Genomic DNA, 12,241 nt, shown 5'->3' with positions numbered 1-12,241 from the left:
GAGCAAGAGGCAATAGGTTTTAATTGCAGCAAGAAAATAGCTTTTTTGCTGCAAATTAGCTTTTCCTAATCTGTAGCTCAACTGTTACAGCTAAAAAATTGCATAGGGAACCTATAGAATTGCTGAAGGTTTTCAAGGACAGGTGGACACATAGCCATCATTTGCTATGTTACCAAAGATGTATCTTAATACGTTTATACATTCATTGTGTTACAAAGTTTTTCCTTCATCAGGGAAGAGCTGACTGTAGGTGAGACAGTAATTAATGTTTGTCAACCTGCATGCCAAAGGCCACTGCAGTCTGTGAGACATGAAAATTAATTCCAAATTCCCAACTGCTATTGATACCTGTCCTTTTGAAAGATGCAAATCCAAGGAGAACATCAGTGCTTTTTAATAATTTCTGCTATAATTAAAGACTGTAATCCAATTCAGCGTAATTTAAGAGTTCAAAAATTACTGGGTTTAGTGTTTTAAGGTCCCTTCCAACCTAAACCATTCTACGATTTTGTTTACCTAAGGTATTTTCTCAGTTCCCCCACAGCAATAAGGCAAACTTTTCCAAAAAGCTGAAGTGATCCCTCATTTATAAGCAAATGATAAATCAAGGACTAAATATTCTTTTGAGGTCCTTTCCTTCAAAGTTTCCTATTATTTCAAAAGCCAAGATAAAAATACAACTGGGTATTAATGCACCAAAATTATTATCTTTAGTGGAAATGAAGACGATAGGGAAAAAGGGATATAAATTGTGCATAAGCAACTACAACAAAATTCCAATTAAAAATATGTCCTGATACCAGATTCTCTCTTTGGTATTGTTATATTTTGTTTCATTACTTTGTTGCAACACTCGAGTTTTAGGAAGCTTCCAAACCACCCAACAAGCTGAAATTTCTAGCTGATATAACGTTAAGTATTTCATGTTTATTTCCAAAGATTAAGGAAATGGCAATTGAGAGTTTTGTTTGTTTTTTTTTAATTCATTCCTCAGGAGGTTTAGATTAGATATCAGGAAGAAATTCTTCCCGGAGAGGGTAGTGAAGCACTGGGACAGATTGCCCAGAGAAGCTGTGGATGCCCCATCCCTGGAAGTGTCCAAGGCCAGGCTGGATGAGGCTTGGAGCAACCTTTATTGTATCACAGTGAGATCCTGTCAGACACTTGGATAATTAAGTAACTATCATTACCAAAACACATCTGTCTTAGATATTAGAAAAGTATCTGTAGCCCATTTGACTTAATTCTATGCTTAAGAGCATTTTAAGATTAGTCTTATCCTGAAAGAATACATTTACTGGGCTGACGTCAAAAATACCTATTCCATGCTACTCCTCTGTACCAGAAAAAGCCATCAGCATGCCACCGTCACTGCTCCATTAGCAGCCAGGCACAACGCCTGCGTGCCTACCAATTAGCAGTAACAGGTTGTGTTAAACTTCGGGGAATCTAAATGACTATTTAATTTTAAAATGCAACAGGGAAAAAAAAGGGCTCAGTACTTCACTAGCCATTACCCTGTGCCAGCATTCTGCCATAAGCACCGTAAGCCCTGTGGACCATTTGTTACCTAAACTGTCCACTCACCGGGCTGAAGGAGGGAGAGAAAAGATGTGTTAAGGTGTAAGTGGCCTGACCTAGCAGACGTACAGCCCTAACGACAGAGCTCTGACTGCTAAGTATGCTGACCAGGTAACATCTCTCACGGTACCCAGCTTGCGTAACTCATTCTCAGGGGGCTGAAGCAGAGCTTCGTGGTGCCAATAGGGACGAGGCATTCAGCCTCTGTCAGTTCATCACTATGCAGCTCAGTAATCGTGTTGCCTGACCTCCATCCTTCGAAACTTCTGGAAATTAAAAGGAGGAGGGATAAGACCTCTGAAACATCTGCATGTGGGGGTAGGTAACAGGCTCAGAAGGCCAACAGGGTATAACTCACTTTTTGTGAATAGCATCTTTTTGTCTTAGATATCTGAAGGAAAATTTGTGCACAGTTACTACAAGAAGGTACCCAAAACGAGATGAACAATCAGCTACAAGTCAAAAGTCAGAAACAAGTGGCACAGAAAGCTCTTCAGAAGAGCGAATTCAATTTACACTAAAGAAAAATCCTACTGCACAGCTCAGAGCTTATGAATAACTAACGATATATTATTAAAAAAAATAACCTTTTCTCATGCAATAAAGGTGGGTTGTTGACAGGCTGTGGATGTACAGACTCTCTTTGTCCTGCCTGCCTGGCACCGTATCTCCCCTCTTCTCTGTACTCGTACGTAGGAGCATTTTTCTTTATCGGTCTCTAGTCAGAAGCCTGATGTACCACACAATTCTCATTCTTAACACAGATTCCACCCATAATGGAAGACAACATTCAGCTCTGTATCAAAAGGCACTCACACATTTTTAAAACCAAAAGAATTGCAGAGATTTGCATGGGAGCAGATTAATTTCTTGAGGACAGCAAGCCCTCTGAATGCTTAAAGGGAGTTCTCTTATGAGTCAAAGATGAGAGTCTGTTTTGTCTGGCTGCACTGAGCACTGGATTGGGTTTTGGTAACTTGCAGTCCCGTATCGCTGTGGTTCTGTCTTCAAGTGCAGAGCAACAGAGGATCTCATCAATGTTCCAGTTCTTTAGTCAAATCCTTTTTACATAATTTCACACTAAATGTCAGTATGATACTTTCAGTAATCAGAGAGGTTAAACCGGGGAAAAGTAAAAATGGAGCATACTGCAGTAAACTGGACCCAACTCGTTATTCATGTTGCCCAGTACCAGTGCCCACAAACATCCAGCACCATGTGCCAGAAAGGGTACGTACTGCAGACAGAAAGATTTCCTCTTAAACTGCTGGAGAAAGAGAATTTTGAAGGGTAAAATTTTAACATTCCAAAACGCAAGGTGGACATTCTTTTTATGCACAGAAATATCCACTCCATCTTAGAAGCTTATTTACTTTGGAATGAGTGACAACCTGGTGCAAAACGTTTCTCAGAGATCACCTTTGTCTCATCGGGATGTTGAGAACCCCCGTTTACAAAAAACTGTGCATCTTCATAACATTTGCAGAATTACAGACCAACAAACTATGAAGTGAGACTTCTCCCACAGCATGAAGCAAGTAGCCTTTCCCAGTGAGTTTATCATGCAGGTTTTGCCAATTACTAAAAGCAAGCCGTGACAGGTAAAAGCAGGAAGAGAATGCCTGTGGAACAGAGATTGTATAAAGGTTAGAGGCAGCACGGGCAATATTGGTTGCAAATGCAATCAGGCAGAGACAAACGCAAAAGAAGACAGTTACATCTAGCTACACACAACATACTACATGACATGGATGAAGACTTAAACAATACCAACATTTTAACACTGCAATAGTAATGGATACTGAATATATCATCTGCAAACCACCACAGAAAATATGGAATTGGGTATCAACACCACAAAGGCATATTACAGCAAAAAAGACCTCACAGCAATCTCCCAGTCTGCTTTTTGGGAAACATCGCTCATTCAGATTCTTTTATTTTAATGCTTTTACTGTTTTCTGAACTAATTTTAATGCTTAGCCCAAAATCTTGATAAATTTAAACTGCTTCAAGTCTGTACTGTGATTGGTCTTTACTGACTACACACATCCAGCCTGTGTGAAGGAGGACAACGAGCATGTCTGTTCCAGTGCGAAACACTGGCCATTCAGCTGCATAAATATGGTGTCATCCCAGGTATTGAGAGCTTTGGTCCTTGCTGAGTTCCTGGTTTTTCCTGTTTCCTACTTTGCTCTTGGAAAAGCAAGAGTCTAAACCTACTACCAAAGGCACTTCTATTATCAAGTGCAAGTTTTCATTTTGAAGGGTTATAAAACAGCAACAGGCAGGGGTGATGACAGGAAAGACAGGATTAACAGAAGGAAGAAAAGATGTTACTGAATGGAAGGACAAGAAAAGAGAAAGGAAGTTGCCTATTTTACACACATGACAGCAGCTAGTCAGCCAGCAAATAACAGCTGCCACTCAGCAATACTTCTGTCGTCTTGAAGGAGATATGTGCTAGCAGCTGCCATGGGGAAAAAGAAGTTTAGTTACTTCACAAGCCGTATTTACTGGTTCCTTTCTCCCATTTCCATCGAATATATGACTTAAAACTAATATCACCAGAATTTACTGGATATAAAGCTTTTCAATGCTCTCAACTTCAACAGTGACTTCTGCATATCCTCGTCACCTTTCTCCATGAGCAGAACATGCTGGAGAGTTGCAGAACTATAATGACATATTTAAATATAATGTGTCTGAAATAAGTCTGCCCTCACAACTTAACCTATCTACAGGTGGATGCTTAAAGATCACAGTCCCAGTATTTTCAAGAAAAGATGTCTGTCTGTATAGTAATTCTCTCCTGCTTGTAATGAGATAATTTGCTACACTAGAAGGCACATTGATGACTATCTTGTTAAGAAAAGAAACAAACCCCAAACCCCATAAACAACATAAAATTAACAGAAAAAACAGGGTGCAGGAACCGCAGGAGTTCATCTAGTCCATTCCTGTTTCCATCAGGATAAATTACATCTCCATCATTCCTGCCAGATGGCTGTTTCACCACTTTTTAAAGACTTCCAGCACTGAAGTGCTGCAGTGTTATGGTGGCACCAGGAACATATTAGTGATTCACTTTTTTTTTCCCCCTAAATACTATTTCCTAATAGTTCTCTAACACTGCTTTCTAATGCCCAGATTGAAAATGCAATTTAATATCATCTGCTCTGCCTCCCACTCCCATGGAAATGGAAACTCTGGGTTTTTGCCTCTTTGTACAGCCTTCGACACTATTCAGGTTACACTGCTGTCACATGTCCCCTTAGTCTTCTCCCTAGACAAACCATCACAACTCCTTCTCTCTTTCCTCGCAGCTCATGTGTTCTTGAAGGGTAGCACACAAAAATGGTCGAAAGAGGTCTCAGGTCAGCAATGACAGGGATCCCAACTAGCATGTTTGCTTGTGGGAACATATGAAGAGAACTTTGTAAGTAAGACTCTGTATAATGCTCTTATTTTGTTTATGTCAGATATGAACAACAATATCAATACCAGAGTAAGACTAAATAAGAGAATTGTCAGGCCTCAGAAAGAATAAATATCTAGGCTGAGTTTAGGCCAAATCCATTCATTTTGTGAACAACAATAGAGATGGGGTTTTTTTGCTGTCAGAATGGTAAAAACATAATAATCTAAAGAATAGTCAAATAATGGATATTTTTCTTACTGTTTTTGAGAATTGTACAATAGAAATGCAGGCGCCAGTTTTCTTGAGTGATGTGATTACGAGTAAGATGTCAAGAGCATTTTACTTCCAAAGTATCTATTTTGATACAAGCAAAATGCAAATGCATGCAGAGGAGCACAGCACATGTAATAATATAAAAGTGGAAGACTTCCGAGCGTTGCGCAGCCTGTTAGCTCTCCTTCCATCTGCAACAGCCCCAAAGCAAATACTTCCATTTCCTGGGGCTCTTCAATATGCTGTATCCAGAGTTTAGTTGTGCCAGCACCTTACAAAGCATTATGAATGATGCAGTACTTTGCAATTCTACTTGCCATGGTCACACAGCCTTCCTAAAGATCACCCTAACTCTGCTTCTTTCAGCTGCTGACACCTTGAACTGCTTTGACAGCCAGGCTTAGTCCTAGCTAGACTAAGCCAGCAGACCCAAGAACTGCTATTCCAGCCCTGGCAAAGGTAGACATCCCTTAGCTTGCACCTTCAGGCTCTGCCAAGCAGCCAGCTTTGCTCCCATCGGCAATCAGCATGCCACACTCCATTATATCTCACTTGGAGTGAATGTACTCATGACACATATTTATCTAACTTATGTATCTCCTGGGAACGTTTCGACAGCCTTCAGGACCTAAGCAGATGTAGTCTTAGGCAGAACTGCTTCTCACGGGGAATACTATTTAGGAAATATTTAAGTGTTTGCTCCCGTCTCTGTTTTCTGTGTCAAAAGCCATCAAAAGGCTAACAGAAGAGCCTGATCGCTACATAGCCCATACGCACTCACACCCTGCATGTGATACCAAAATAGGCCAATGAATTACTCCTGACTGAAATGTAAGCATGAGTAAAATTAACATTTCTCTATTCAATTTAGTGAGAGAGATGACGGGTCTTGTATCAGTTTCACCAAGAGTTGTTTGTTGAGGAGAAGGAATAAATTCACCTTGCAGAGTTTCCAGGCATATGAATATTTGTTTCAAAACTACGTCAAAGTTATTTACAAATCACCGATCTTCAGAAAAATGACAATAGGAAGCAGCCCACCCTCCAGAAATAAATTCGTATCAAGCAGAGCATTTCTGTGGAACATCGGAATAAAGTTCCTAGCCAAATAATAATAATGTCAGATGACTTAAATAGGAACTGAATTTCTACTATATAGGTATGAATCTTCAGTAACACTGTGATACCACCCTACCTTCTGCAATTATAAGCCAATTATTTATGAAACCACTTTATATTCTACAAAGATGAGCTGCTAACCAGTCATTGTAAATGATAAAGAAAAATTAAAAGATGAAGTCTACTCAACTGTCATGCAAATCACTTCGTGCTGATACACAATATATTCAAAATAGTTGCCACCTGCCTCCTTCAAAAAAGAATAATACTGTTTTGGTTTGCCTTTTTAACAATTTGTCTTGCTTCAGCCGCAGTTCACCTGGTCATTTCACACAGGCTCTGAAACAGTGTCCAGTCATCTGAAGACTGAACACACATCTTTCCTAATGAGTTCAGACATTTAGCTGTTGAGGAAAAAAAACCCTTAAACCCCCCACCCCACTCAAAATTCAGCTGGCTACATACTCCTTCTATCAACAACCCTGTTTTGACTAAGTGACAGGCGCCAGTGGTGGCAGGTGACAACTTTGAAATTTGTATTTAAAGCTCTGGCTGTACATTGATTCTATTTAAAGCACTGAATTCATAAAGGTTATGAGCTTCAATATTGCCCGTGTTACCACAGACCCATCACCCTCCTTGAGATGAGCAGTTTGATCATTCCTGGTCAAACCCCCCATGATTAGAGCACCTCCCTGTGCTGCCAGTATTGAGAACAGGGACTGTACCGTCCGGCGTTGCCTGCTGACGGGGTTTTTTACATTTGACGTAATCGTGGTCAACTGGAGTGGCTGTGTAAGGTGGGGATGTCAGACCTGGACCGGAGGATGAGGGGAGGGAAGTCCCAGGGCCCGGCACTGTTCCGGCTGAAGAGTGAGAATCTTCATCAATCATGCAAGCTTTTTCTCTGGGAGAGGCAAGAAAAAATATAAAGTGTTAACATACTGGGGACGTACACAAAGAACAAAAGGAGAGTACATACTCTTACGACATTTCCAAAACAGTAACAAATTCTAAATGGTGGATTTTTAGCACAGGTTATATTCCTCCCTGATCACCTGCCAATAGTAAAACAGCCTTTATTTTGCAGTTGTTAGTGAGTCAAATTATGAGGACTGAGATCTCTTCATCCTTTAAAATAAAGGCCGTTAGCTTTTGCGTGTTAACCGTTGATTAAAAAAAATTAAATTTTATTAAAAAATTAAAACAGTGGTTTCAAAATGGGTCACAAGATCAAAATTGTTCTATTACATTCTTTTCCCACCTACATTGTGCCAATTACAGAGAAGATCTCAGAGTAGCGTATAATATTACTGGTCCTGATACCTGAAAACTGCAAACATCCCTTTGTTTTGTTTCTATTTCATCCAGTTTCATTTTAATAGTTTATTATACAGTAGTTTGTAGATACACTTTCAGAGGATACTCCTGGAAATTAGCACTCACTTTTCTGCAACTTTTGGGGTGTTCTTCTCCTCACCCCTGGCAAACGGTCCCTCAGAAGCTTCTTTCATGAAACTAACTAGTATCTCTGCATCTACTCCAGAATCTGGTTTCCCCACAAGCTTCAAAATAGAAGCGTGAAGTCGAAAGTATACCTAGAAAACACCCAAGTCCATTTGGTCAGTAGAGAATTCAGAGCTCTGCAACCTATTACAAACAGTCTCGTCTCTGTAGAACCTGCAGGAGTTAGTAAAGAGTCACCTGTTACCCCAAGGTACTTGAACAGGACTTTTCCTGCCTTTGACAGCTGATCATAAATTACAAGGCCTGAACACCATAACCATTTTATAACTGCAAGCTCTGGAATGCAACAGAGAAAGCAGTCCTGGTGTCGCTGGAAGCAAGTCACCACTGGCTTTGTCCTCGATCCACCACTTAGAGCAGACAACAGAGTGAGCGCAAAGGTGTTACGATCGCTGTTCCAACTCCTGCGCGAATGGAGACTTTCACAGCTGTGAGATGCTCATGAAACCTATCCACGTCATTTTGATAAAAAACGACTAATGAACTGTGAGCAGCAAAATCCAGAAGTGGAATTTCTGACTGTCGAGTAGCGAGACTGTGTACATTAAAGTGTCTTTAAAACAAAACCGGAACCTGAATAACAGGCTCCATTTTACTCCCCAAGTTAGTCTTGCAAACATTCCCAGATGCAAAGCACCATGTACATACGCCTAATAACAGCCGGCATTCCATTAACTACATCGCGAACAAAGTTTTCAAACCTAGGTGTTTAACTTTTTACCTCCAACGCTTCCATGGCAAGTTCTGGTGGATTATGGTAGTGAATCTTCTTTGGATACCGGGCAGCCTCCTCGTGCAAGTAGTGACCTGCTTGTTTGTAATGAAGCAGATAGACAACAGGAGGCTGTTTCTGCTTCTCTGCAATCTTCCCCAGCATGTAGTGAATAAGCCACTCCTCTTCATCGCCGTCTCCCTCACAGCGAGATGCTGACGTAAAACACAATTTGGCTGTCTCCAACATACTGTCTCGACGCTCATCCATCTGTGATCGAATGAAGTGTTGAGAATACATGAGTTCACTGTGGTTGGGATTAAAAATTCAGAAAAAATACACTTCTGCATATAAAAGTGCATAAACAAGGTGTATCATTTAAAACGCTTTCAACCTCAAAGACATACCCAAGTGTCAACATACCCAAGTGATCAAATACATCCTGATGGCCCACAAAATGTGTTCGTGGGTAAGATTTTACCCATTCCAGCAAGTGCTGACACAAATAACCAGAACAAAACAGTAAGACAAAAGTGTAAGAATATGCATATAAATCTGAAAATTAACAAACCAATATAGATGTCCACAAAAATTTTATCACTTTTTCAGAGCTGTAATTATCTGAACACTTCAAAGAAAAAAAATTATTTGTTTTGTTCTGCAACTGAAGTCTGATATAGCCACTACGGACCCCTATTACCGGTGATGTATTTCATCTTGCTTGCAATGCATCTGATTTTGAGCTGAATACAGCAAGAATACTCTTTCTCCACCCCCCAAAGAAATTAAAACCAGCAGCATAAATTAAAGATAGCTGCCAATAAAGTCACAAAAAACTAGGTCAGAAGATGCATTAACGTAATTTTCTCTCTTTGAAAAAGAAGTTCATAAATTTAAATTATAACAGTATCCTAAGCAATTGCTGCACTTCAAGAACTCTAACAAAGCCTTTCCTTTCCTAAATGTTCTGGAAGAAGAAGTGAATAATAAGGTTTTTACGTATGGGAAACACATTCCTGAAGAGATGTACCTCTGGGAGGGAGATTATATTGTTCCAATTTATCTTTTATTATAATAGAGCTTTTTTTTTAGTAAATTATGCATTTTTAATATATTCACTTGACAGAAGCAAGATTAGTCCTAAATAAACATTCTGATTTAATCCACAACTTAGGATGGCTGCTCTGTGTTGGACATTTTATCTGACAATACTAAGTAACTCCAGCATTATCCCTGGAATTCTTCAGTAAGTCTCTCACAGGCAAGAGGCCACAGGACAGTAAGACCAAACTTTTGATAGATCAAAGGTATAAAATTTAATAACTTCATTTTCTGAGTAGTTAGTTTTGGAGCTCTTGGATGTAATAACCCCCAGAAAGAAAACTCCATTGTTAGCTGTCATTTCAAACATGCTATTTAATAAATCATTTGTTCTCCTTTAATCTGCATGCTGACATTGCCTTTCTTCTTCAAGGGTCAGGTGCTGAGTAAGTGTCTGTGGGAAGGGCACTGCAAATACAGTTACAGGGGCAGCTCAGACGCAGGACCTTGCTGGAAACACGATCTCCTGGAAACAAACGGATGTTCCCCATCTCTACAGTTCAAATACTAAAACTTTTTACAAATTACAGCAGATGCTCCAGAGCAACATTTCCTTCTTCATTCTGTTTCCAGTTGTGGACTACATAGTATTTCTAAGTCAGAATAGTTAAATCAGAAATAGAGTTTACAGGTTTATGGCTTAAAAATAAACTTAACCTTTTCATCATCATTGTGCATAAAGAGCTAATGAATTTCTAACAACTTTTCCTATGAAAAAAAAAAGATCAAAATGAGGAGATTGATAGAATTATTTAAGCAAACAGCCCCAAACCATACAAAAGCAGGAAGATGTCTTTAGATAAAAGATATGACCTAAGGACACAGATATCAGAGTAACTCCTGATCTTTTCACTATTTAAATATGTACATATTTCACCTTTTCCAGGAAACATTGCATGACATTTACAGAAAAGTAAAAGTAAATACAATTCCCATTTCCTGAAGGTTACAAAAATTTTGTGTCACCTTCGACTAATAATTCAAAGATCAGGCTCAAACTAATTTTACACAGTATAAAAAAAAAAAAAAAAAGACAAAACCCCTTTAAATACTGTTTGACACCAGCAGCTTATACAAATGAATATTACAATCTCCAATATTACTAAGAAACCATACAGTCTAATATGTGGTACGCAGCATGTAAATATTTCATTTTAAAAGCGACTGTGTTAGAAAAGATCATTTAAAATTTCATACTGCTGTCGGTTATATCCCACCTGCTGCACAACTTCAGGGGGCAGTTCCAATTTCCACTGCTTAAGCTGCCGGGATGCAAAGGAATGTAGGGCATAAGAAATGGTGCCGTATTCTATCCACAGGGAGAGATTAGAGCTGTCAATCTCTAGGGCTCGCTTGAAGCAATTCAAGACGGGAGTTGAGTGCTTCCAGATTGGGCCATCACTTTTCAGTTCATTGGAGTTCAACTTGTCCTGAATACGACTTGCTCGAGCCAGAGCCATGCCAGCCCACGAGTCGAACCTATGCATGCAAGAACATCACACATCAACAATTTCCCCCCCTAAACATGACACTGATTCACACAGACCAGATGCATTTTGTTATAACCACAACTTTCCCTTCCTTTCATCATATGGCCTCTCAAAACAGATTTCTGCATCTCCTCCTCCCCTCACAGTGCATAGCATAGCCTAAATCATACTGTTTTTTCTAAAAAATGGTTTCCTAATAAAGCACTGTCCCCAGTAATTGTCACACATGAAAAACAGATGAAACAACAAGGTTTATTAGTCATGCAAAAATAGCCTATCTATACTTCTAAGGGCAGCACTCCAAACGACTTCTTTCCTCAGTAACCACGCTGATCCATCCAAACACTGTCCCCCGTTATTTCTGACAGCCATTATGACATTGTGTATTGTTGGGCTGAACTGTGAATGGTCTTTATCATCATCATCGTATTCCAACACAAATATCACAAAACCCACACTGCATTCACGTGGGAAAATTCTGCTGAACGCGAAAGGCTGTTTACTGAGGGGGACCTAGTTCTGTGTTTATCACATCACTGACAATACAGTCTGAAGAGTAGTTTCCATATTCCATAATCTCACATTAACATCTGGGGTCAACAGCTTTGGGTTTTTCAATTTTCCTATAATTCTAACACCAAAGGAATAATCATAATGTTCTCACATTTTTGCTTGTAATTTCTTGCTGATTTCAATTGAAAACCCATTTCTGGGTCAAGTGACCTCAATAGTCAGATTCCCACAGGGAATGGAAGAGGAACTGTAATAAGAGATCTCATGTGACAGGGGAAAAAATACTATGCTAGCACAGAAAGCATCTGAGCAACAAGATGTCACACATTAAAGTAAAAATGTATTCCACTCATTTTTTTATAAGTTTAGGTTTAAAAGTATCAAAATACAGAAAAATGGGGATGTGTGGGTGTTGGCAATTTCTTTATCAGCCTTCAAACAAAAGTTTTCAATCTGCTAACCACAGTTCTCAGACCAGAAGATTCAATAATATTAATCTAGAGC

The 12,241-nt window shown here is 39.4% G+C and overlaps 1 protein-coding gene across 1 annotated transcript in view; it reads right to left on the bottom strand.

The window, feature by feature from the left end:
* Nucleotides 1–12,241, bottom strand: part of CABIN1 (calcineurin binding protein 1) — a gene marked incomplete at both ends in the record, with an annotated part of 48,210 nt that overhangs the window by 11,592 nt on the left and 24,377 nt on the right. The window contains 4 exons of the mRNA XM_010147905.1: nt 7,123–7,301; nt 7,841–7,992; nt 8,643–8,903; nt 10,952–11,213. Coding sequence (XP_010146207.1) covers nt 7,123–7,301; nt 7,841–7,992; nt 8,643–8,903; nt 10,952–11,213 — 854 coding nt within the window. The remainder of the gene's footprint in view (nt 1–7,122; nt 7,302–7,840; nt 7,993–8,642; nt 8,904–10,951; nt 11,214–12,241) is intronic.

Source organism: Eurypyga helias, unplaced genomic scaffold (assembly GCF_000690775.1).
Source record: "Eurypyga helias isolate BGI_N326 unplaced genomic scaffold, ASM69077v1 scaffold10930, whole genome shotgun sequence".
Taxonomy (NCBI): domain Eukaryota; kingdom Metazoa; phylum Chordata; class Aves; order Eurypygiformes; family Eurypygidae; genus Eurypyga; species Eurypyga helias.
Note: the sequence above shows the minus strand (reverse complement) of the source record. Positions and strands in the feature narration are given on the sequence as shown.